Below are 27215 nucleotides of genomic sequence, written 5' to 3' on the forward strand. Positions count from 1 at the left end.
AGGAACCTTTTGCAGCCTGAGGGCCATGTTCCCTTTTGGATAACCTTCAAGGGGGGGGGGGGAGGCAGAAGCAAAGTGGGTAGAACAACAAATGTGGATGTCGTCTTTGAACATCAGGTTAATTTTCACACACATACAAACACCTTTAGCTATCCTTCATCCAGGAAAACAAGAATCACTATAAGAATTCAAGGTCATACTCCAGCTGTGCAAAAAAACATTCACAAAAGGTGCAATGCAGAGCCAGTGAAGGATGTGGCCTGAGGAGAGGCCTGGAGGGTGTGAGAGAGAGGGGCCTGGATTACTGCATTTGGCTTCCTGGGCCAGAGGTTCGCCTGCTCTCCCAAGAGGTACAAAAAGCTGATGAAATGTTTTATCAGTGTGAAGCAGTTTCCCTCACCCATTTGGCTGGTAGTTCTTGCAAGGCTATTAGCAACCTCTGAGCAGCATTGGGAAAGACCAGCAGGGTGTGTATGTGTGTGTAACACAGTGCTGATCATACATGTTCAGGGCCATTGCTATCTGGTAAAGCTCCGAACAGTTCCTGTTAACAACAATTTTGACCTGTGAAGGGGAACGGGGTGGAGATCACAGAATCAGTTTTGACGCAGCTCCAAAAGGAGAAGCCTCATTTTGACATAAGGCTCAACTGAGCTTGAGACCTACTGCATTCAAAACACAGGTCCTACCAACAAACAGAGGCTCTTCCTCTGTCAGCCATGTTCTCCCCATTTCAGGCCTGAACCTCAGCTAAGAGAGAAGCTGCAAAGGCAAATAGGTAGTACTGTGCATTAAACCCATCCAGACTTTGGCCCAGCCTGCAAATTAGCAATCCTTGTCCCATTAGGAAAGAGGACACAAATAATGAGAATGCAAAAACCAAGACGGAAGTGGAGCCACCAAGCAGCAACTGAGTGTTGTATAAGCTTACACTACTGGAAATGGCTCTTTAGGGATCGTCAGCTCGGAGTCCTTCCCCTCCCCATTCCAACAGGCCGATAAGACAGCCACCACAAGCATCCCACATCAGGATCCAAACCTACTTGATGCATGGCGCTTGACTTTCACTTGTGGATCTACACGGCGCGATTTCTCGCTGCAAGAGGAGCCGTGGCGCTTCACCTGGGACCCCGACGGCCGCCCTGACTTTTCCAGCTGCACACAGAAAAGCACAAAGAAGCCATCATTTCAGAGGGTGTCAAGGAGACCAACAATGATGGCCAACATCAAGGGAAGGGTATTTCTAGGATTAAGGTGAAACATTATTTTTGCTCCTGGATGCTGTGTGTTGTTTAAGTTATTATGTTATATTTATAGTATTGGAATGTGGGTTTTTTTTTGTATGTTATTATATTATTAATATGTTATTAAGAAATTGTTATTGTTGTATTGCTATGCTATGAAATTGTAGCTATCCTATGTTTTTGCTCTGTTATGAGGAAATAGTTTTTGTAGTGTTTTTTTGAAATGCATCCCTATTTCTTTGTTTTTAAGCCACTTTGAGCATTTCTTTTTGTGGAAAAGTAGCATACAAACAAAATTGAATAATGAATGAATGAATGAATGAATGATGGGTGTGAGCAAGAAGTCCAGTTTCTTCCCATGCAGCATAGCTGCTTGAGAAGCAGGCTAATCCAAGTGCCTCTGCTTGGGCAAAACTGTTTGTCAGTCGCCAAGCACTTGGAAGCACATGCAGGCAGGGAGCAGTGTGCTGTTAGGGAAAGGAAGCAGGGGAGAGAAGAGGGTTATGGCATTTCTGCTTTTCTTTTTTCAAATACCTCCACCTTCTCATAGGGGACTTCATCGTATAATACACGGGAAGCATCTGTTTGGTTCTCAAGGGAGGAGCTGGCCCACCTGAAGAGGCAGAGAAACAGACAAAAGATGCTCTACATCTCAAGTACTGATTGCAAAATATGACAATCTTTACCAGCAAGAACAATTGAGCTCTTCCTGCCACCCTCTGCACTAACAAAATGAATCCAAACATAGGCCCTCCTACGTTGGGTTGGTAGATGCTATTGCATCATAAATTTCTGCCAAGCCCTGTATTTTGGGCAACACAGGAGTGGAGATACCTCACACATATCATATTGGGTGCACACCTGAAAAATGTTGTTGGAAATGTGGAACACATATACTAAACCAAATCAAGTCAAAAGGTTAAGTATGCATCTAAGAAGTTAAGCATGACTGCAGTTATCCAGGAAACAAGATTGCCTGAGATGCTTGCCAAATATACACTCCCTGATAAATCTGGATATGCCGTTGCATGGTGTGTGAAATGTCCCTTGGTGCTATGGAGATAACAGCATAGAAATCGAGAATGTTTGCTCCATATCAATCTTTTAAACTCACAGCTTGGATATTTAAAATTCTCTGCTCCATACATAAGAGTGTTTCAGTATGGGCTCATCTTTTCTTGATACACAAAAGGGCCATTTAAGCCTGAGGCGCAGAGTGTGAGGTTTTCTATGCTCCTATCTGGGAAAGTGGAACTAGCGCTTGCACCACATTCACACCCATGATATAAACCAGGAAACACGAAGGCAGGCTTGCTTGTTTCAGCCTCACATTCACAGTAGCCTAAATGGCCGACTCTATTCTGGCCTTTCAGGTATGATTTTAGCAGGTTGTCATCTTGATTTGGATCATGGTTTAGAGCAGGGGTTGGCAAAGTTTTTGTGGCTTGGTGGGGGTCCCTGAGCAGGCAGCGGGGGTTCATGGGCCGGTTAAACGACCCCCATGGGCTGCTTGTGACCCATAGGCCTTAGGTTGCTGACCCCTTGTTTTAGAGACACCAAACAATCTGTCTTGGCAGATTTGTTGCTGGCGTAGGTGGTCTTAACAGAAAGTTTTATTCTCAGAGGCTCTGTTGGGGGCAGGGAGAACATCAGGCAGGCACTCTCGCCTGCAGATGGGGACAAGGTGGTTTCCACACCCGGCTGCGTCATGGAGCGCTAGCGGAAGAAACGCTTACATGTAAGAGTGTCTCACTGCATTGATGATGTTGGCGATTTTCTCCACATCCACATAGTCATAATGCAAGGCTTCTGGGGCTGTCTGGGAGCCAGTTTCAACCAGCAGAAGGCCAAGCCAGCGCCCCAGGTCTTCATAGCTGCTCGCCTGAGGAGTAAGACAATAGTTTAAAGTGAAAGGAAGCACATATTGCTCTGGGCAACAGCCAAGGCCACACTCTTTCCACAAGGAAACATGGTCAAGGACATGCCTTTCCAGAGCGCATTGTTCCTTTACACCAGGTGCCCCATTTCCCAAATTTACAGCTGTGCTGTTCACCATAGGGATATTTGCAAGGCATCCTGTGTGTGCAAGGCTCACACTGCTATGTAAGCGAAAGGTCTCTAAAGAAGCTGGGGAGGACATGAATTCTGAATATATTGTGTGCATTATTGGAACTCTGATGCTGGGTAAGATTAAGGGCACAAGGAGAAGGGGACAACAGAGGATGAGATGGTTGGACAGTGTTCTCGAAGCTACCAGCATGAGTTTGACCAAACTGCGAGAGGCAGTGGAAGACAGGAGTGCCTGGCATGCTCTGGTCCATGGGGTCACGAAGAGTCGGACATGACTAATCGACTTAACAACAAATTATTGGGAAGGGCCACAACTCAGCCACAGAGCATTTGCTCTTCATGCACAAGGCCCTTGGTCTAACCCCCGGCATCTCTGGGAGGGAGTGGAAGCATCCTGCTGAGCCACTTCCAGTCAGTGTGGACATTATTGAGCTAGAAAGACCAGTGGTCTGACTGAATAAGGAAGCTTCCTGTTAGTATCCATATTCAACCAGAATATCTGGCTGTTCAGGGCTGTCCCACATGACCCTGAAAACGGGTTGTGATTTGGGTTGACACTGCACAGGCAGAGTTGGGGGGTTGAAAGGGAGGAAGTACATTGCAATCCTAGGCATGTCTACTCAGAAACAAGTCCCCTTGCATTGAGTGGGACTTAGTCCCAAGTCAATATGCCTTCAACACAGGCTAATGTTTTTATCACAGCACCACAAGGGGAAGCCTTTGCAAAAGCATGGCAGAACCTCGGCCCACATTTGAAATGAATAAATCAAGATGGGCACGTGGCCAAAGAATACTATTGCTTCACCGCGTGCTCTCAATCACTCTCTTGGTCTGCTTGGAGATCATGTTTTATGTATATGTTTTCGGTATGATCTTTATATGCATTCCGATGTCCAAATATCTGCTTGGATCCCGTAAGGTCCAAGTGAAGTTATAGTGCATTAAGTGAAACTGAGGCATATTTAAAATTTCATCATACTTTATGAAACAAGCAGCATGAGGTAGGTTAATTCTGTTAATATGATAAATAAGAGAAATTATTTTCTGCTGCTGTGAGATACAGTTGTGCCTTGGAAGTCGAATGGAATCCGTTCTGGAAGCCTGTTCAACTTCCAAAACGTTCAGAAACTAAAGTGCGGCTTCTGATTGGCTGCAGGAAACTCCTGCAGCCAATCGGAAGCCGCAGAAGCCCCATCGGATGTTTGGCTCCCAAAAGAACATTCAAAAACCAGAACACTCACTTCCGGGTTCCGATCATTCAGGAGCCAATTTGTTCAAGAGCCAAGGTGTTTGAGATCCAAGGTATGACTGTATACAATCCATACTGCTTTAACAAATGCCTTTGCCACAGGCTGAATTTCATGTATCTTTGTACCACACATGAAGGGCTCTAAAGAGTTCTTCCAGCATTCAAGGCATTGCTCTTAAATGCTATGTTCTGCAGGATGCCCAGGTGCCCAGCCTTGTGTGCCTATACCCTGGTCATCGGCCAAATCAAGGCCCTGCCAAAGGGACTGCAGCTTCCTCAGCAGAGCCGTACAGAGTGAATCCTTGCTCACCTCCAAGGCAGAGACCTCTTGGCCGTTGCGAAGGATGCGGAATGCAAAGGGGTGCTTGGGGCCCAGTCCTGGTGCCACCTCACAGCCCCGGAGGACGACGGCATTCACGTGGGTCCTTAAGTCCGTCCGGTCCTTGTGGAAATAGAGGGTGTTGCCTTTCAAACGACACCAGCGCTCCTTCCAGCACTGGTTAACCAGAACATTCAAGTAGCCTGCCAGGAGATGCACAAAGACATTTGATTAGCAATACAGTGACCATTATGAGATAAATAAGAGCCTAAATCTTGTGTCCTAGGAAACAAGGAAAGGCTGAGCTTAGGCACGACAGATTTCAAATCAGAAGATCAGTTCCAAGAGCCAAGCATTACTTTAGCTCAGTGAGAGGTTTGCCTGAATGAGTATCAGCCAAGTCACTTGGGTGGAATCTACACATATAAAAACTGCTCTGAAAATGCTCCCCCCCCCAAAAAAAAGCATTTTTAAACACACATTGAATTTTCCATAAAGCTCACCACCTCCATCTAGTGTCACATTGTATACTGTACTTAAAACACACTTAAAATGTTTTATTTGCAGCTCTATAGCTGAGTCCTTGGACTGTGGTTTTTTCTTCTTCATAAAATAGATTATGAATGTCAGTGCTCTTGTCTTTGCCATAAAGTAGCTGATTCACTCCTGTAAGTAAGAAAAGACAACTGCACAATCGAACAATTAAGATTTAACTATCGGATATGGGGGTGGGCAATATATTTGGAGTGGCGGACTTTGTGCTCTCTAATTTCAGAGGCACCCTATACGATGCTAAAAGTCGGCATCCCCCACACCTCTCACGCTCCATTCTGCAGTATTGTTGTTGCATCCCCTGCAGTGCAGTATTGTATGACATAACACAGTGCAATCGGAAACTGGGACAAGGGAGCCCAACTGGACCCCTCTTAAGGCACCAGCTAATGAATGGTTTGCATTTCAACTGCCCTCCTGCTCCAGTACAAACCACAGCATGGGATGTCTTCCTCCGTAGAGGACGTCTGGGTGTCCTCAGGGGATGGCTTCTTCTTGGAGAAGCTGATTATTCTGGTGATTTTCCTCCCGGCTGCTCGACTCACAGAGCCTTTCAAGTCCGCCAAGCCACTTTTTTTGCCTTTCCCTACAGGGAGAAGAAGCAGAGCTTAAAACAAGACATGGTGTATCTGACCAAAACAAAGAAACTGTGAGGTAACTAAAGGTCTGTTCTCCCCAACCTCATACCTCCAGAACACACACTCTCTCTCATCATAACAGATTGTAAAATGTCATGAAGAGGATAAGGGAAGTCAGGTGAAGGGGGAATAATGAAAAACACTAACTGGTCTGAAATACAGTTAGAACCTACAGGCTAGAATATTCCCTTATGGGTATTAAGAGCCAACTGAACATAGCGGCAACACAGAGCAAATTCAGAAACAGAGTGCTTTAACCTTCATGATACAATTTTTACAGAACTAGCGTGTGTAACATGACTCATTAGTCCCAAAGAAAAGTGCAGGGCGACCGACCTAGCAATTCTGGCACAATGGTAACTCTGCCCCCAATGGGAACAGCAAAAGGGGTCATTGTTACACAAGATGGAACCTGGGTTTTGTTTCTTTAAGCCCAGGATCTATTTATTACATTTATCTCCCACCCGTTTTCCAAGGAGCTGAGGGCAGCATTTAAGGCCTTTCCCACTTCACAACAACGCTGTGAGGTAGGTTGGGCTGAGATGCAGAGACCTGTGTGCATTGTGGTCAAGCAGGGATTTAAACCCAGGTCTCTCAGGAGCTCTAGTCCAAGTGCTGCGTTTCTTGCTGCCTCACCCAAAAGCAACACCTGGCTCATAGGGGAAGGGGAAAGTAAGCAGGGACTCACCTTGCTCATGGGCCTCTCTCCGAGCAATGGAAGAGCCGTTCTCTGCAGTTGCCACACTGTCCGAGTCAGATGTCTGTTTGTCCTGAGATGACCTCTGGGCAAAGGAGATTTTTGTTGTGAGCATAGCAGGGAAAAAAGGGTTAAACTCACAATCCCTTGGCTGCTCAGGCCCCCTATAACAGCTAAAAGAAAAACTGTGCACACTGATTGTATTTATTCATGAACATCACCCCTACTTCAGCTCCGAGCGAGAAGCTACCTTGTCATGGTCCACCTTGCATGTAAGCAGAGGAGATGTAAGAACTTCTGTTCCACTCAGTCCTCCTCCACTGGGACTGCTCACTTCCTTTATCACCTGCAGGAGGAGAGGGTTGAGTGTCAAAACAACGGAAACACTGGTAGCCCATCAGCTGCAACTGAAAGCTCACTTTGCTGCAAAGCGTCCAGTGATGGCTTCTCTGCAACAAATGTGCCACTGAGCCTCAGTTACCTGACAGAAGGGAAACAGTAGATTTCAGTACTGAAAACTAGCAGTCAAAGGGCCAAACTGGGCTCCAGCAAGCTATTCTACTGGACCCTTGGTGAGACTACCAAATTTTTAACCAAGGGTATGGGAAAATGTTTGCCCATTGTGTGTCTTGTAAGCAGTGCTATTTTTCTAGAAAAAGAGGTGCCAAAACTGAGTTCTGGTGAGTTCTGGCTGGGGGAAAAAGTCCTTCTCATAAGGAAATGGATAGAAAATATGTCCAATCTGGGAGAGATAGAGTTATATGCCAACCTTAACTATTCATCTCTCTCTGGGATTTTTTAATGTAATAAAGTGGCCTCTGAGAATACTGAAGCAGGGTATTATCCCTGACCTAAATAAAGCCAGTTTTTGTATTTTGTCCTAATTTAACTCAAGGCTCATTAGCTTCCAAGACAGTTCACTGGCTGGTTGTCAATGACTTTTGCTCTTCCTATCTCTGGTTTCTGTAACATTTCAGCCATGGATGTTGACACAAGATTTCCCAAGGAAACCCAAGTGAGGACTGGGGGTACAGGAAGGCAGACTCTCTTTTATTTCTTCCAACAGACACACTTCCCACCTCGTCGCCTTCAGCAATAGGTTGTCTTCAAGCTTCAGAACAGGTCTGGGTGAATTAAATTCATCTGCTCAGGTATTCTCATTTCAGGGACTGCAATTTCTCAGCTGCAAGTGGGGTTTAGCCAGCACACCAGAGTGCCTATTGGATCAGTGCCAACAGAGTATTCACATTTCTGAGGAAGGGAGGACCTGAAGAGTCGCATCCCAGGCCAGCGGGGTGGAAGTGCTTTGAGTCAGTGAGTGATATGGAGCAAGGGCAAAGACAGAGAAGTTCTAAAAACAACCAGTACAGGGAGGAATAGACGGTTTTAATGAATGCTGAGGTTCCTGACAGTACTCATGCCAAAGTACACTTGCTCTGCCAAGACGGAAAAGAAATTGAACCACAAAATGCACAAGACCTTTTCAATCCCTGGACTCAGAATGCCATTATAACAAACTACCTAGCCTGCGTGTTGCATTGTGCTTCCTTCAGTTTAACCTCCAACATCCAAGCATCAATCCCCAAAAGAGAGCCTGGAAAGGTGCGGGCAGCAGGGACTCACGTCAAATTGAAAGAGTCGCCATTTATGCCACAAAGCTGAGCTGGAGGGGTTAAATCTATGTGTCTTTCACGGAGATCACCTGCTGGTATCCATGGCAGAGAGCCATTAGAATGAACAAGCATGGGGCTATCACGATGTTGTTTTAAACCACTAGCATCTGTTAGCTAGAAATTGCCACAACACTGTGTCCAGATGTCAGTGGACCCCAGCTCCCATGAGCTTCAACCATCCTGGCCAGTGGACAGGGATGATGGGAGCTGTAGTCAATTGGAAGGCCACAGGTTTGGGAGTGGGCAAGGGGAGAGAAGAGAAAGTGCAACTGAGAAAGCCAAGTATCAGTGATACAGCATACACATGCGTGCGCACACACAAACCCTCTCCCAGTCTGGATAGGCAGGAACAGTAGCTTCTCTGAGACACTACCATCAAGAACAGGCATAGGCAATCTCAGCCCTCCAGATGTTTCGAGACTACAATTCCCAGCATCCCTGACCACTGGTCCTGTTAGCTAGGGATCATGGGAGTTGTAGTCCCAAAAATATCTGGAGGGCCAAGGTTGCCTATGCCTGATCAAGCAGCACTGAAACCGCCACCTTTTTCAGACCCTGCCGTCAGGCAGAATTGGTGATGTCATCTCACAGAGCTTCCTACTGAATCTGCAGTGCTTCAGAACAAAGGCAGGAAAGAGTGGGGGTGGGCGGGCAAATGTGAATCAAAACAGCCCCTTTCCTGCAGCCCTGCAGTTCCAGACTATAGGAAGGGGGTGTCAGGGTCTGCCCTGCTGGCTGGCTATTTCTCTCCTGCAGCCAGGCAGGGGTGATAAGAGGCTGAGTAGGAAAGCCCCCTCCTCCCCACTGGAGAGATAACAAGTGCTTTTCCCACAGGGCTTGATACACTTGACCAGATTTACAGTGGTCAGGGCAGGAGGGCTGTTCACAAGGACGGGCATTAGTTGGCATTTGTGTTTTGATGGAGCACAGGAAGAGGGGGTTTCTTTTTTAACTGTGTGTGTGTGGAACTGAGCTCTCCTGCTGTTGAGGGAAGTACCTTCAGCCACTCCTCAGCCTGCTCTTTGCTCTGCACGGCCAGCACCAGGGCCTCAGCGCCCGGCAGGGAGAAGCGCAGCTCGTGCTTCTTGCGACGCCCGTCCTTCGGCACGTAGACAACGCTGCAAACGCTCAGTGGCACCTCGAGGTGTGGCTGCCGATGCTTAGAGCTTTTGTAACACTAATGTTAAAGAAAAGAAAAGGCACAGTGTTCATCGCTCTTTCCAAGTTGCGTCTTTTTCTTGTACTTTTCATGGCTGCTCTCAGCACAGATAAGAAGCAGTGGGAATGTCCCATGTCGTGGTGGGGAGGAGGAGGTGCACAAAAGGAAAGAAGAGAAATGCTTGGGAACTCCCATTGCTTAACCAAATACTGTGCCTTAGAATCGTAGGTTTTTTACAACCAGAACAAAAAACAGAAGTGCTGAAATCTTACCAGTCTCAAAGAAATAGTCCCCCCCCCCCACTTAATTTTGGGTCATTACATACAGATATGTGTCCTGTTGCCCTAATGAGTTAAAGGGGGTTGGGAATGAGGAAAACCTTTTTTTCAAAGGTTTGATAGGAATCAGAGTAGCAGCAGGGGTGCTTAACGCTTTCCCCACGCCACATAATCATTTGAAAATGTCAGGTGCTTTTCAAATTCCCAATAAAACTTTCAGAGAATGAACACCAATTGGAGCATCATGCCTGGGTTTTTCAACACCACCTTAAAGAAGGGCCACACTGGGCTTGGCATATAAATCTGCAACAAATCTACAAACACTGTAAGTTACGGACCAGCTATTTGCAAGGACAAAGGATGTGTAAAAAACTAAAAACTGTGACATACACAGTGCACCATATCTTTGACTTGGCCAGCAAAGGGAACTATGCAGCTATATAGATCTGTTGATTAGTCCTTCCTTTTTCATCAAAGTTGCCAACTCTACCAATCAGTGCCAGACCCCAAGGAGAGTGGGCCTTCCCAGCCATGCTCACGCATGCAAAGTGAACTGATTTGCCAGGCATCTTTGGCTCATTAGCAGGACTCTCCAACTTTTCTCCCCAAAACCTTCCCTGCTTTCCTGCATGTGGCCAGGTGCTCCACAAGCCACCAACTCACCAGGAGTTTGTTGTCCTTGATGACCGTCAGCTGCTTGGCCCATTGCCCAAAGCGCTTCTTCCGCAACAAGAAAGCACATATCCTGCAGTCCTTCACCAGGTTCATGGAAGCTTCCTCTGACGGCCATTGGTGTGTCAGTCTCTGACCTTTCCCATCCTCTTCCTCCTCATCGTAGGACTCATAGGAGCTGCTCATGGCATCAGAGTCATTGTCTACAAGGAAGCAGAGAGCCCTTAATCACCCAAGGTACCATGCCGACACCATCAACATCCTATATGTGGATGCCATCGCTCCTTCAGTTGGAAGCTTTGCAAGAGGAGGCACTTTCTGGAACACATACGGTTCTGCATTTCCTTTGGCTTTTTTCCAAGCCTGCCTATGACACTGACAGGCTGTTCCAACTCCCAAGCTAGCATTTATGGATCTCTATAGGGCAACTATAGAGGGCGCGGGTGGTGCTGTGGGTAAAACCACAGTGCCTAGGGCTTGCCGATCGCATGGTCGGCGATTCGAATCCCCGCGGCGGGGTGAGCTCCCGTCTTTCGGTCCCAGCTCCTGCCCACCTAGCAGTTCGAAAGCACCCCTAAGTGCAAGTAGATAAATAGGTACCGCTTTATAGCGGGAAGGTAAACGGCGTTTCCGTGTGCTGCGCTGGTGCAGGCTCGCCAGAGCAGCTTCGTCACGCTGGCCACGTGACCCAGAAATGTCTCCGGACAGTGCTGGCCCCTGGCCTCTTAAGTGAGATGGGCGCGCAACCCCAGAGTCGGACACGACTGGCCCGTACGGGCAGGGGTACCTTTACCTTTACCTTTATAGGGCAACTATATCACTGCTGAGTTCTTACAAGGCATGTTAAATTGCAGAGATGCAGTTTGTTGTCCTATGTTCTACCTCCACTGAAGCCAGTTTCCCATGAACTACATAGGCACAAGCTTGCTATCATGCCTCAAATACTCTGAAGTCTATTTCTTCTCCTTATAAGCTATGCTCTGAATTTACTAAAGATTGGGCTTTCCACTGCATTTTCCAAGTTACTTTGCTTTTGGTGGTGGTGGTGGGGAATTCATTGTGTTTCAGGTCACAGTAAATATACCAGTTCATATTATTTCTGTAATCTAAAGCTCAATGCAGTGATAGCCGTTCTTTACATTTCCTGCAAATTAAGATAAACCCTGACTGAGGCAATTTTAGAGGGCTGTGGGAAAGGCTTTCACTATTATGCAGACTCTAGAAAATCCCAAAGCTTTCTGTGAGGTGGAGCTTCATTGGGAGTAGCACCTTTTCAAAATTGGGCATGCTTTTTCATAAAGGCTCTTAAGAGTAAGTGCTGCAGATATCAATCCAATGGTCCAGCGTGGTTCCTGAGGCACCCTAACCCCAGCGGTAATATTTAAAGAGCAAGTTTCTACACCACAAGGTTGCAGGCAACAGTTCCAAAACAGGAATAGAGTGTGCCTACCACTTATGCAAAGGTTTGGTTTCAGGATCCACGTGCAAAGGCAAAATTGTACAAAGTCAGGAAACCCCAAAATTATCCCCTGCAAGGCAGAGAGCTGCTTACCAGAACGTGGGAATGTTGCAGGGGGTCCCTTAAATCTTCCCAAGGTCCTCCTGCAACCTTCCCAGCCCCCATGCTTACTGAGCTTTGGGAAGGCAGTGGGAGGGCTCCAGCAGCATCCCAGAGCCCTTGCGCCTCCTTCCCAAAGTCCAGGACCCTGCTTACCTGGCGTTGGGAAGGTGGTGCAAGGGGCAATGGGGTTCTCCCAAAGCTTAGTAAGCGAGGAAAATCTGCTGGATGCATGGGTGGTGGTGGTGGTGGTGGGGAATTAATAAATAGAGAGTGGAGAATGGTGGGTTTTCCCAGCTCTCAATTTATATATCTCCCCCTCCCCATCTGCGTAAGGTTGCGATCATGCAAGCGCAACTTGTGGGCTTACCGTATTGAAAGTTGTATGCACCAAACCTATGCATATAACCTGCAACACTGCCTCTAGTAGTCCACACTAATGGACAATTTGCTCAGCCTTACAACAGGTCAGTGTGTGTGTGTGTGTGTGTGTGTGTGTGATCTTTTTCATCCAGAGGGCCACATTCTCTCATGGGCAACCTTTCGGGGACCACACACCAGTGATGGACAGGGCCAGAGGCACTGTCCAATGTGGAGCCACACTGAAGTCAGAGGTTCCTACACCTTGACTTCCTGCACTCTTCCCCATTCACAGAGTCAAGGGCTTAGGCCAAGTGTCCCATTCTACCTGTGGTTATACAATACATGTCTTTGCAGCACTACTTACAAGAGTTTTTCTGTTCTCCATTTATTCTGGTGAGGGGATAGTTGCTATCTGCATCTTCATAATACCCATCCTCTATGGAGTTGGGGGGACTGGAGCTATCTGTAGAAGAAGCAGATGACAGGTTAGACCACTGCATGAACACACACACAGAGCTCACCCACACTTCTGTTTGTCCGGTGCTTTATTCTGTTTGCCCTGTGATTTCTAGGCACAGGTCCAAGAGCGTTTTATTTTATCCCACCACTTTCCCTGGGAAAACCCGCTGTTGACTGCTGAATCAGAAAACCTGATGGATGTTTGTTCCGACTCAGTGCTAAACAGCAGGTTTTCCTGGGGGAAGTGGTGAGATAAAAGAAATACTTCTTGGACCCGTGCCTTGAAATCATGGGACAAATGCAAGTGTGGATGAGCCCCAGAGGTTTCCACTGTGTCTGTTCCTTCTGTAGCACAAAGGCAGTGAGGAAGATTTTATTGGAAGGCAGTGCTGAAATAAGCCGATCAACTTCAAGAAGTTTACACAGGACAGCCTTTACCTCCAATGAAGATAGAAAAAAGGCAGGCAATGGGATTAGGAGGCAACAGGACTCTGGGGGGAAAGACTGGAAGCCGTGTCCGTGGCTCTCCTCCGCCATTTCCCAAATGGCCACCAGACACCAGAGCCCCACCCACAGAAGAATGGGCATCACGTACTGGGTGCTGAATGATCCATTTAATGGCTTCTGCTTGGAAAAAGTGCTCTGCTTCCTGACACACCCTCCAACACATATCCCTCATCCACACACAGGGCGAATGAGAACTCAGTTCTAGTCCCTTCAGCCTGGTTTTTCCTTACATCCCACCGGGGCACAAAACACTCCTAAAGAAAGAACTTCCCTCCCCTCCCCGCCATTGCCTTCTTGGTTTCTTCTGGACTTTGCCAGGGGCATTTTTTCTCTCAGAGTCCTGCATGGCAGGCCTCACCCATTCCTGACATTGCTGGTGGCTTTGATGCAACGAGGCACACAAGAAATCTCCTAATTTTCTGCCCATGCTTTGGGAACATAACTCAGGGCCCAGTGCAGTGGCGGGTCTACATTTTGGGGGCCCTGAAGCTTGAACTGTTATGGGGGCTCATTTGCAACCAGCAACAAGGTCTGGGCAACCACTGCTATCTTCTTTAATGAGGTTGTTCCACCACAGATCCCCACACCTTTACAACATACATTCATACCTCGGGTTGAAGTAGCTTCGGGATGAGTATTTTCGGGTTGTGCGCTGCGGCGACCTGGAAGTAATGGAGCGCTTTACTTCCGGGTTTCGCTGCTTGCGCATGCACAGATGGTCAAAATGACTTCACATGCATGCGTGGAAGCGGCGAATTGCGACGCACGCGCAGATGCGCAGGCGCGGGTTGCGTTTGCTTTGGGATGTGAATGGGGCTCCGGAATGGATCCCGTTCGCATCCAGAGGTACCACTGTATGTGGGGTTGCTGAAATAATATGCAGCAAAAAAATAATTCATTTGAGTCATGCAGCTCAAAAATTGGGTCTACTAGACCCAAAGCTTTTCAGTAAGGTGGGCTAAAGTTGCTTCTGGGAGCCCTCCAGGATGAGAAATCCTGAAGCTTCATTAGTTTCATAGTCAATCTGCCCCTGGCTCAGTCTTCTATCAGAGGCAAGGGAAACAAGAGCAAGTGCTAAGTTGATTTCTCTGCTTTTCTCTAACCTAACAGGCGGAGAGAGAGATCGCTCAGGCCTTTCACATTCCTGCCACTCAGGGTTTAGTGACACATTTCCAGGCAAGTCTGAGCAAACAACTGCTTGTGACATCTGAGAGTCTGGGGGTGGAGAGGGCAGGGAAGCAGGAAAAGGGAGTGTGACAGCCCAGCCCCCCTCCCCAGTGCCATTTCCCTCCCTGGGGCCTATAAATTATAAGCCTGTCACTTGTCAGACACCTGGGAGGAGCCTTTGTTTTCCTAGGTCGATATGGGAGTGCCAGCACACAAAGCCATGCCAGGACCCAGACAGCTGGCTGGCTTTCTCTCTCTCTCTCCAGCTCCCAATTAGACTTACTGTGGGATGTGATGTACTCGGGGGCTTTGCCTGGGCCCAGTGGCAGGGCTTCCTCATAATAATCTTCCGGAGGAGGAGTGGTGGGCAATGGTGGAGGTGGCTCCCCAGATACCTGTGAGAGGGAAGAGGTAGCATGGATGACCTGGAGAGGTCTGTGGTGTTATAAATCTGGCAACTGGGTATGCCCATGCGGTCCAGTATTCTGTTCTCACACAGACAAATTGGATGCCTATGGGAATCCCACAAGCAGAACCCAAGTGCTGCAACGCTCTCCTCTCTTGTGATTCCTAACAGCTGGCATTTGTGAGGCACACTGCCTCTAACAGCAAAGGTAGAACACAGCCTTGTCCTCCCCAAAGCACAGCCTTCACTGTGGTTCTTTGTGATGGGTCTGTCTGTGACTCAGAGCAGGGACAGGCTTGCACGATCTGCTCTGCATTTTACTGGAATCCCAAGATCTACCGACTTGAGCCAGGTGCCAAAGACATGTAGAATTAGAATGAACAGCTGCTGAGAAGGGGGATCTGTTTTTAGTATCAAAACTGAGCTGAGCACAACATGCTTCTACACAAGCACCCGTTCCCAGTTACCCTGAGCTTACTTTATTTCAGCAGTCTATTTGAGGGAATGGGAGTCATTTTCTTGTTAAACAACTGAAAGTCAGAAATCCTTGCTGATCTATTGGAAATTATATATTTTGTGTTTTTATTTTGTGAATCACCCTGAGATCATCAGATGAAGGGAGGTATACAAATTTAATAAATAAGTAAAATAAAAAAACACACCAGGTGTTTCTGTTGCTACCTTCTGCCTATTCCTGACTTAAGAGCACTGACCTGGGAGCACAGGAATATAATTATGGATTGTGTCCAACATTAGCCATAATTGTAATAGGTCCACTGAAATTACTAGACATGACTAAACCCATTGATTTCTATGGGTTTACTCCGAGTAGCACTTTGTTGGAAACAACCCTATGCATGGCTTGCTTTCAGAGAACCACTCCCATTCGGACAACGGATGGGCAACTTCTGTGTTTCTCTGCCACCTCCTCTCTCCCAGACATGGCAAATTGCCACCAAGCCTTCTCTTAGACTGGAGACAGACAATTCCCTTTTTAAAAAAGTTAGAAGTGGTTTGACAGAGGCTGCCCTTCTCACCGTGCAGTTGTTGCACAGACACACTTCTTTTGTCCCACTATTGCTTCTGGCCAAACAGGTTTGTTTAAAACAATACAAGATGCTGACAAATCTGTTCCTCGGAGGCAAGAGTGGGATGAGGGAACATACCACAAGTGGCAATGCCTCTTTCAGACTGCCTTCAGCTCTCCAGAAAAAACAACAAGAAGAAAACTTCTTGTTGGTCTCCAGCCTCACCTTGTGTCCTCCAGTGACTGCACCCAGGTCTCAGTGTAGATCAGGTGCATTTCTGAAAGGGGATGGGCAAAGATCAAATGCACAGCTAGGATTTTTATCCCTGGAATGCATATGGGAGGAGAAGATGGCACAAAAATGTAAGTCTCCCTTCCTTACTGATCTGTTCCTGCTAACCGCAGCACTGGAAACAACATTAGGAAAACTGAAATGAATGTCAACACAGCTTTCCTCCATGGTAAGCTGTATTTTGCAGAACCTTAGCAAGGTGTTCTTTGTAGTTCCTCTCCAGATATCAAGTGCTCTGCCATAACCAGTCACAGCATCATTAGAGCCTAAAGTGGAATAGGTTAGCAGTAGAGCATATGATTTGCATGCAAAATATTTCAAATTCACTCTCCAGCACCTACAGGCAAGGCTGGAAAAGTTTCCCTGACCTGAAACCCTGGAAAACTTCAGCCTGTTAGGGCCACAGATATATTGAACAAGACGGACAAATGGTCTGACTCTGTATGAGGCAGCTTCCTAGGTTCAGCAGTGGAAAACTGAGAGTTGCAAGGACTTACTGTTTTAGCAGGCTGGCTCCTTGAAAGTTCCAAGTTAATGCCTTCTTTCACCTCCCCATCATCCTCTTGCATGTCCTGAAGATTGCCCAGGTTGCAGTCTGGTAGGAAGGTTGGAAGACAGTCACTGAGCAATGCCACCATCAAACCTCACATGCAATCTCTGTGTTGCATTACAGAGCCCCTATGGACATCCCTCCCTCCCTCTGCCCGAAGGAATTACAGATGCTAACACCTGCGCCCACAATGGTACAGGGCAGTGGAATTGTTTATCCCCTTGCTCCTGAACCACTATGGGGTATGGGGAAAATGAGAAGGTTTGGGGAGGGACTCAAAGAGGGGACAAGGTCAAGGAGAAAGTGTTAAGTCAGGAAGAACAGCCACATTCTGGGATGAGGTTTATACAATTGTGCAGTTGACCCCTCTACCCTGATGCTCTGTCTATCTAGGCATTTTGGGGAATTATAATTTGGGGGTCCTAGAATGGATGAGACCTACTTAGCTAAAACTAGCTGCCAATGGAGGATTTCCTTCCAATGGAATTATTAGCTTCCAATGAGTGCTTGATTTTATGAAGAGTTAAAACTATTCCCTGCCTGCTGCTAATGATCCCACCCACCCCATGGCTGCTATCCCCCCCCCCTTTTAAGTGCATGTTAAATGTAAGGATGGGTTTAATGCCAACCACTTATTAATATATTTTGTGAATTTTTCACAGATATCTTCTTAATAGACATATTGAAAAATATGTCTGCACAAGCCCTCAGGTTGCTGAATACTAGGGTGATATTGAATCACAGGTATCTTTGAATTCAAGAACAGCTGATAACCAGAGAGGGATGGTAGGGCCCCTTCAGCTGCAAAGGTTTAGCTTTTTACTCATGGGTCCTTCTCGTCCTTTATGGATTTCTCCTGCAAGGATTGTTAGGAGGAAAGGTGGAGGGAAGCACCTTAAGTTTAGGGAATCATGCAAAGAACAAGACACTGCCAAGGGCCACAGACTTGTTGTGCAGGGCTTGGACTTGTAACCAGCTAATCCAGACAGCTGAGGGCCAAACCGGCATAAAAGGCAGGGAAGCTCTGGGCAAGCAGCATTAGGTTGGAACAGTTCACTGTACGTACCAAACCCTTCAAAGAGTGACTCCACAAAGCTAGTGCCATTATGCAAGGTCGCTGTATTCACGTACATGTAGCTCATTTCCTTCCCTGCAAAGTCAGAAAGGATATTGCCATCAACAGGAATGATTGCATCAGACCATGAGCTAAACCAGTGGGAACTCTTGCTTCGAGGAATCCTTCCTAGATCAGCATGTCTGGCATGGAATTTTTGCATGTCACAGAGGATTCTGAGAAGTGTTCTAAGGCACATTCGGTTCATGCAAGGTGCCTATTGGGTCTCAATGTTGATCTGCATGAAACTGGAAAGATCTTTGCACATATCAACATTCTTTTACAGCTGCACCTTTTTAGGGAGACAATCAGAAGCAGCAAGATTGAAACTTTCCAGGAAAGCTCTCATCTCAGTAGAGATCTTCTCATGGAGGAAGCCCAGTAAGCTTTCAAGGAACGCCAAGTTACTCCAGAACAGTTTGAAAACCACTGCTCTGGGCTTAGAGGCAAAATGCCAATGATGCAAAAAAGCAGGTTCTCAACCCCTTCCTGTTAAGCTGGGTCTGACTCACAAAAAACAAAAGTGGTAGTTTTGGGCTGCATTCATACTATACCTTTAAAGCACATTCTTTCCCTCAAAGAATTCTGGGCACTGTAGTTTACCCCTCACAGAGCTACAATTGTCAGCAGCCCTTAACAGACTACTGTGCCCAGAATTCTTTGAGGAGAAAAATGTTCTTAAGATATGCTTTAAAAAGCATTGTATGTACCCAGCCTTATTCAACGCCAAATTCACCAGAACAAAAAACAGAGGTTTTATTGACTGAATTTACCAACCACATCTTACAAGCCCTGTAGCACTATCTCGTGCCACATGAATTTTGCACTTCTGTTCCCAGCTCAATGAAAGTGCCCTCAAAGCAGCTATTAACATCCTGAACTTTAGCCAACTTAAATTGGTAGTGCTTATATATATAGAGAGAGAGAGAGAGAAGAGGGGTGGGGATTATTCCCCACCCACACAGGAAGATTCAGAAACAAAAGCCGAAATAACTCTTGTCCGAGAGGGGCAAAGCAAAATGGAGAAGCCATCCTCTTCTTTCAGAGCTGACTACCCCACAGAATCAGTGTGTTCTGGGTCTTGCAGAGGGGATAATCGAGAGGCTTCCCAAGGAGAGAATACAAGCCTTTGGCTCTTCCCATGGAAATCTCATCTCTCAGCAGAAATCAGCCAGCAGGAAGGCTACTGGAAACACACATTTCCACAGGAAACACAGGGCAATTCCTGTCCAGCTACAGCGTGGCCAAATATCACTATTCACATTGCCTGCAGGCTTAAGAGCTACAGGTGCCTGCTGATCTGACATACATACATACACACACCCACACACCCACTCCATGTGGCACTTGTTAGGTACCCCCACCCCATCTCCTGGGGATTCTTGTTATGGAATTTATTCAGTGGCTTCCTTAAAGGTAAATGTGCTACAGCTGCCGTAGAAGATAAGGAACACTAAAAAGTCGAGGTGGGGACATTTCAATCTTCAGAAGCCTGCCATTTCACCTGCCCTGCACAGTGAGCTCTCACAAATATTGAGAAAGTTTGGGTGAATCCATAGGGCTCAAATATATCAAAGAACATAATGGTCAGCTCTTGCCAGCTATTGTTTAATGCCTATTTTTCTCTGCTCCTCAAGGTCAGCTGGAGGACTCCTTCTCAATGGAACGCTCCACCAGAGGGAGTCATGTACCTCTAGCAACAAAAGGACAAAGTACAGCAGCGTTATGAAGAATGACTATGGGACACACAGCAGACGTGAGCGGGTGACCCAGGAGCTGCTGTGGAGGACAGCAGGCGCAGGAAGCATGAAACAAGGATAAAGTGCAGGGGAAAAAGAAAAACTGCTTTAGTTTGGAGATGGGGGAGTGTAGTTTCTCTTTCTCTCTTTGCTTGCTTATATCAGGTGTGGGGAACCTGTGGCTCTCCAGGTATCACTGGACTCCAACTTGCATCAGCCCCAGCCCAACTGGCCAATGGTCAGGGAAGATGGGAGTGATAGCCCAACAACATCCAGAGGACCAGAGAATCCCCACTCCAGGTTTATATAAAGGAGGCACAATGGCATGTAGGTTCCACTTGTGAAAATGCAGAGTCTACATATGGCATATCCTCAGCTCACTTTATAGGGCCAAACCAAATAAGTTGTGGGAGATCAATGAAAAGGCTGTTGTTATTATTTTTTAAAACAAAACATAAAAACCACTCATTAATGTGGGCAGAGGCAATTTGGATCAGAACTGTGGCGCTGGGGGAACAGGGTTTAATCTACTCCTGCCCCATCCCAATGCTGGTTCCTTGGAGGTAGACTGCTCATTCCTCCAAAGCTGCCATTTACTTCATGAGGAAAAAAACACACATGCTCTTTTGTTTTGTATTTATTGCAACTGCTGACGAGTAGCAGCTAGGGAAGATCTTAATCGCCCCCTAAACCAACATCTCCTTCCATGCTAAGAGAAAGTCTTCAAGTCATTTTTCATGAATAAGTACGAGATGACACAGCCTTAACTTAACTTTTTTGCCTCTTTAGAATCCTGAAGGCAGGGACATTTTTTTTTTTTTAAAGGGGAAGAAACAGGCCCTGCTGGCTATACAACTTGTGGCTGTCGCTACTGGAGTCAAATCAATCGGGACAATTTTTGTGGTCCACCCTTGTCATTCCCTCACACTGAAAGAGAGGAACCCTGCACAAACAAAAGCATGTGCAGGCATGTCAGGAGCCAGGGACGTGCCACAATGCAGCAGGCGGAGACATGTAATGTACCTTAAGGTTGCCTCAGCCTGAGGAATCACACAAAGAACAAATAAAGGAAGAAAAGGGGTCAGCCTGATGGGCAGGGGTGAGAGATGGCAGCAAGGGCTTTCTGACCTGCAGGGGGCTGCAGCTTCTGCAAGATATTTGAGACGGCTGTTTTCTTCTCCATTGTGGTGGAGCTCAAGTATTCGTGGTCCAAGAGCTTGAGCAGTACGTTAAGCTCAGGGAGGAGCTGATCCAAAACTGTGGGCAGAAAAGGAGAGAATCGAATTAGGGTAGGGGTCACCAGCTCAGCACCCATGGGCCCCAGCATGCCCACCCGTTCCACCTATGGCACCCGGAAAAGATCTCAGTAATTGTCCACTAAAAAATCCACCAAGCACAAGAGGCAGTTAAAACCTTCTCTCTGTAAGTGAGCGTGGTAGTGTAGAAGTTCATTTTCCATTGACGGGGGTCTGGCAGGGAGCACACCCACATGATGTTGTGTTCCTGTTTCTTTTTCTGCTCCCTTAGACGTGGCAGTCATTTTGTGTTATATGCTACCATTTTGTGATGAGTAGCTGCGGCACGCTCTCAAAATTCCAAAGGTGCCCAGTATCTCCAAAGGGTTGGCAAACTCCAAGTTAGATTCCTGCTGTTTCCATCAACACCGTATGGAATATAAAAGATGGGCCAGATCAAGTGTACCCAGGCGAGCAGGGAGAGGGAGAAGCGACAAATTCCATGATACTTGGGAAGAGAATTGCCAGTTCCTCATGGCCACCTCACCTGGCGAAGGTGCCTGCCTATACCCTTTAGCACACTGAGAGAGGCTACAACCAAAGCATTTCCTACTCCATTTCCACAGGGTGTTCTCTCATTCTCTTTGTCTTCTCCCACCTGCTTCAGTCAACCTTATTCTGATTTTGCCCTGTGTCAGGCAGGGAAGAGGGACCTGGGTTGCTGGATGAACAGAGCATGAGGTGCAGCCATTGCAGCCATTGCAACTCCTATCAAAATACGGGTACTATCTCCAGAAAAGGATCTTATGTCAAATATAAACAATGGTGAGTGGGGGGGGGGGGGAACGACAAGATCAGAGATGGACTTTTTTTAAAAAAAGCAACTGAACATACACAGCAATCAAATGTTTAGAAACACTGGTCTGATAGAGATCCCCAACCATCTGATTTTCAGAGGCCCTCCACCCAATATTAGTATGTTAACACTCTGTCCTATGTTAGGTGACCACAAGTACTAGTACCGTTACTAGCATAAGTACCATTAATGTAGTAATGATTCTGTTTGGGATGTGGAATGCTGGCGGGGGGGGGGGGGGACCTCCCAACAACAACACAATATATTTGCTGTGCTGGTGGAGGGTGCTTTGAAGAGGTAAACGCTCACTTTAACCTCAACACAGGAAGCTTCCATTTGGTGAGGCAGGGATATAATTTTATTCTGATGAATTATGGGGCTATCAACTCAAGGTAGGTGCATATGAAGAGGTGCCTCAGGTCTCCCTATTTTCATGGAAGGGTCACTCCCATACACACTGAGGTAAAATGCCTCATCAGAGCAGTCACCACAGCCTAAGAGCACTGCTTTTGCATGCTTTGTAGAAGCTAGCTCTCCTCAAGGATCGCATTTACATGCTCCAATCTCAAGAGCCAGCCCCTGAATGTAGGATGGGGGAAAGCAATCTCCCAAAGATAATTCTGCAAGACTGCAAAGCTCCATGCAGAGGCACATTTTCTTGTGCTGCCCTCTTCACTGCTCTGACAACTTGCATCCTTTAATTATCACGTTCCTTTTAAAAGGCTCTTCCAAATAATGTTCCCTGGCTCAATGATGACTGACTATGCACTCAGCCAGGGCTCACTTGCTCTTCTGAACATCCCGTGGGAACAACATGCAAACTACAGCACACAACACAGTTAACCCAAAATTAAACAGCACCGTTTTATAAATGTTTTGCAGCGGCAGGGGAGGGAAGCAGTTTCAGACAAAGAATAAAACGAGGCTACAATTAAATTTCTTAAACAGCTCAGCTTGTTTTAACTTGACACCCAGCTGCACACGAGGGTGTTGTTTAAGAGAAGTCACCTCATCCTCAGAAAGTGGTATAAAGTGCATCTCTCCCATCATAGTTAAGAAATACCTTTCCACTTTTAAAAGTCAGCCTTTTGATGGGGAATCAGCTTGTTTGGGAAGGCTGCTGAATTCAGGCAATAACATTCCAAAAGAGAAAACGGTCACCATCTGCAATACAGACAGCAACTGCTATGAAAAGGAGGGCTTTGTATACAGTGTATTCTGCCTGAGTCAAGAAAACCAATGGCTTGCATAAAATGTACCAATGAAGCAGACTATTTGCTTCTGCCAGTCAAAGAATCAAGGGGTTGCAGGCCACTAAAGCCCTTGTCAGTGGAAATTTTGGCATCTCAAGCCTAACTTTGCAATTCCAAAGGGCCAAAAGCTTAAACATAAAAACAAAACAGAGATTCCCAGGATGCTGAACATTCACTGAGTAATAACAGGATTGGGGTTGTCCTTTCCATTGCAGGTTCCTATATGTGACTCCTCAAGGCTCCAAATTCTGCATGGAATGCAAGCAGATGATAACAATGATGGTAATAATAGACATTTGGATAGCACCAAAACCCTTCATTTGCACCATCTATTTGTAATCCTCACAAGAACCCTGAAAGGTAAGTTATTGTTGCAGAAGGGTGGGGTGAGGAAGTAAGCTGAGATCAAGTTGCTTGCTTGTGAGTGCAGAGCAGAGATTCAAACTTGGGAGTTCTTGATTCATAGCTAAGTCTGTTTACCACTGCACTGCATCACTACCCCAGGGAAGAAGCTACTGAGGAAGGAGCTGGGTAATTTCTCCAGAGCACAATCTCTCATGCCAACAGGGCACTCTTCTCAGTGGCTTTTGTCTCCTCACATCCCCAACACTATTCAGACGGATGGTATTACATATATTATCTACTGCAATGCAATCTACTAAGCAGCTGGCTCATTGCCTAATGAACTCTTGATGCATTATGAGGCCCTCCACTTCTGAATATTTGAATAGCTCGGCAGCAAGATACTCATCTGTTTCTTTGAGATTATTTGAACAGCACCATGCACTGTCCAGATGCTTGTTATACCAAACGCTTCACAAATTAGCTAAATAGATTCCTAGCAAACTCACGGAAGACAAGTACGCAGCGAAATGAGTCCAGAAGGGAAGAAATGCCAGAGTCGGGAGAGGCAGCATAATTTTTCAGGGATACAGAACTGGTTTCAGAGACACTTGTTATATTATTCAAAGGGGAGAATCTTACAACATTGGCCTGCATTTATGCATGTTCTTCTCACACACTCCCAGCTTGCACATTCCATCCCATTGTTATTTTCTTAATGCAGAAAATAGATGCTAATCTTGATAAGCCTTTTTTTGCCATTTTAATTTAAAAAGCAATTTTGCAATCCATGGCTGTGGTCATGCTGACCCTTCTCTGCTTAAATAAAACCTTCATTTAAAAAAAGATGCTCTCACAGACATCTTCATCCAGGGCTTATCCACACTTTTTCTTGTCCCGCTGCTTCCCTTCTAGGAAAACTGGTCTTTAGTGCTCAGTCAGAGCAAGAGCAATTGCCATTTGCTCTGATCTATCGCTAAAGAGTGGGTTTTCCCTTGGAAAGGAGCAGGGCAAGTGGAAAACCGCATTCTAGGCACAGCACAAGCAGAAGTGTGGACAGGTCCTAAGAGATGCCCCATTTCCCTAATTCTGCTCTCTTTGGTTCTTGTTGTCCAAGGCATTAAGGCAATGATACATTCAGTATTCTTAGAACATGTGGGTTGATGCAGCCTTAAGGCTCAAGCATCACACACTGTTCCACACCAGAGATCCACAAGCAGGCAACTGTTTGCTGACTGCCAGAGGAAAAAGACAGACATATGTCCTCTTTTTATTTTTTTATTTTTTTTACAAAAAGGTAAAGAAGACAGGGTGCGTATCCCACCTTATGGGATTGCAACATGCATTTTATGAAGCAAGAATTGTTACAAAATTGGGACATCACTCAGTCAAAATGAGTGATTTCAACATGGTAGAGCCACAAACATGCTTAACATGGGTGGAGTTTAATGGGACTTAGAAGTGCTTGATTTAGGCTGAGTGGAAGTGGGAGCATTGCACTTTCTAATAATTCATTCCTCATTCCTGGAACACTCTATCGAGCCTTTATTTCTATCCAGCACAGGAGGCAAACGCTTGGTTTTAATTCCTGATGGCTAGGAGGTGCTTGGATTTAGTTAAAGAGAAGAACAAGAGAGAACTGCACCAAGCCATTAGGCAAGATCACTCACTCAGGTTTCTCTAAAATCTTCCAACCTCCAGGCCCACAAAGCACAGAGCAAACCCTTTGGAGTTGGATGATATATCCTGATAATCTATCTTTATCCCCTTCTTCAGTGTCATTACGAGGATACTGGAAGTGCACAGCCCCAAGGCTTCCTGTAAGCCAAGATTCATAATTTATAACATGCATTTGCCATAAAGAGGATGTGATGCGGTCCTAATTGCAACCAAGGGCCTACTGAGTGTCCCAGGGGACAATAGAAGCCATTGTTCTACCATGGGGGGTGGGGCACAGGGTTAGTATGTATTATGGGATGGAGAGCATCTCCAAACACTCTGGGATACACTGTGGCCACAAGTCAGAGATAAGCAGTTGCCACAGAACTTCCTGGCACATCCCAAAAACTGTCTGGATACACAAGCCCCCTTTTTATACTTGAGGGCACTGTGCAATACAGAAGCCAGTTTCATGAGGAAAGTTTGCTTGTCGTGTAAAGCCTTGGCCTTACCCAGATATCCAGTCATTCAGGTCTAAGCAATGCACCACTGCTCCTATGTGCAAAACCGTCCAAGTGAGAATTTGATAAGTAGCACAGATGGCAGTCCTCTAATTGAATTCCTTTGTTGAAGTTCAGTTTGAAGACAAAGAACTATAAGTAGGTAGATCAGGGGTCATGAAGTTGGCCATCAATAGTTAGCAGCTGGCCAGCTGATTGAGCAGCCAAATGAGTCACCGTCTTCCCCTCAATGGAGAAATGTATTTTAGTTCTATTTAAGTTATAGTAATTTATTTCTACACTTGCATCTATAGAAATAAGTTAGCAAATGCAATTTTTGTGCAAATCAGAGTCCTTCTTTGTCATCATTTTTGGATGATGGATTTTGTTTATTTCCTTTTTTTTGCAATGGGTATGTGGCCAGTCAGCTTGCAGCTGGAAGCTGAACAGAGGTTGACTCGATACCCTGGCAGCCATCTGCTGAGGAAGAGGTCCTTCATTTCAGTGCTATAGTTAGCCTGCAGAGATTCTGCATCAGTAACAAGCATGAGCCACAGAAGCTTTGCTGTGAGTCACAATCTGACTCAGGTAGCTTCCCTGCAAAGCTCCAGGTTTTTATAAGGCAAATTCTTGCCACAGGGAGCAAGCTCTCAGCAGCATTGGCCGCAAGGTGAATTCCAAAGTGCTGACTGATGGGGATGGCGAGTAAGGTGGGTTGTTCAGACACACTGTGCACATTTCCATACAAACACCAGAAGAACAAAAGAACTTCAGTCCTCTTGTGAATATATGTCTTGTGAGCGGCAAGTGAACCCACACCCTGCAAAACTATTCACCCATGTTGTGCTGAATAGCTTTCCATTATCCTCAAGGAGGGCACAACACAGGCCTTTTCATAATGGAGCCCACGTGTATTTTCCAGAGTGTGGACTGTCTTGGGAGGTAAAAACAGACCCTGGAACACATTTGGGGGAACAGCAACCCCTATGAAACAGGTGGACTCATTTTGTTCAAGGACAATGCACATGCCTCCCTTTCTTTCGGTCTGCCTCCCTCTTCATTATTTTAGCACATATTTTTGTGTAATCCCAAATAGTCAAGAGCCTTTCCCATCTCATTCCTTAGCAAGGTCTAAAACAGAAAGCCTTGATGGAATTTGGAATCGCAAACTGCTAAATGCTAGGGGTGGTATTCTACTAAGGAGTTCTGTCAGTGCAACAATTTCTGCTTCCACAATGGGACTGTTCCCCCTCCTCACCCTGCACCCTCCCCAAAGGTGCTCCAGAGGAATAGGAGAACCCCTGGAACAGATTTAGGGGGCACACAGGGGAGGGGAGGACAGAAGGAGACTGTTTCATTGTACAAAGAGAAATCCCTGTGCTGATGGAACATTCACCATAGCACTATGTTGGATTCCACCTTGCATGCTAAAAGGGAATCATTTATTATTACTCAGTATTCCCACCCCCCTACCTCTATGCTAGGCTATATCTAAACCCCCACTGGCTTCATATGCACATCTGAATGACCTTTCCCGCATGAGTGGCCCTGTCCACATAGTCCACATAGTCCACATTGTCATGTGCTCCCTTTGAGCATGGGATGCTACCATGTGGAAGTAGCTCTTTCTCTCTGTA

At 46.3% G+C, this 27215-nt stretch overlaps 1 protein-coding gene across 2 annotated transcripts in view; it reads right to left on the reverse strand.

Annotated features, from left to right (window-relative positions):
* Positions 1-27215, reverse strand: part of AFAP1L1 (actin filament associated protein 1 like 1) — a 70039-nt gene that overhangs the window by 6595 nt on the left and 36229 nt on the right. Inside the window, exons 2-16 of one of the 2 annotated variants that reach the window (XM_080996050.1) lie at positions 20862-20990; positions 17947-18030; positions 16828-16925; positions 14889-15000; positions 14047-14100; positions 12837-12935; positions 10543-10754; positions 9440-9619; positions 7020-7115; positions 6761-6854; positions 5868-6020; positions 4874-5085; positions 2981-3126; positions 1779-1857; positions 1044-1155 (exon numbers count right to left, since the gene is read on the reverse strand). In XM_080996050.1, the coding sequence (XP_080852176.1) occupies positions 1044-1155; positions 1779-1857; positions 2981-3126; positions 4874-5085; positions 5868-6020; positions 6761-6854; positions 7020-7115; positions 9440-9619; positions 10543-10754; positions 12837-12935; positions 14047-14100; positions 14889-15000; positions 16828-16925; positions 17947-18030; positions 20862-20990 (1860 nt within the window). The remainder of the gene's footprint in view (positions 1-1043; positions 1156-1778; positions 1858-2980; positions 3127-4873; positions 5086-5867; positions 6021-6760; positions 6855-7019; positions 7116-9439; positions 9620-10542; positions 10755-12836; positions 12936-14046; positions 14101-14888; positions 15001-16827; positions 16926-17946; positions 18031-20861; positions 20991-27215) is intronic. The other variant, XM_080996051.1, reaches the window with a different exon arrangement.

The sequence above is a fragment of the Podarcis pityusensis genome (genome assembly GCF_964106645.2).
Source record: "Podarcis pityusensis genome assembly, chromosome: 2".
Classification (NCBI taxonomy): Eukaryota; Metazoa; Chordata; class Lepidosauria; order Squamata; family Lacertidae; genus Podarcis; species Podarcis pityusensis.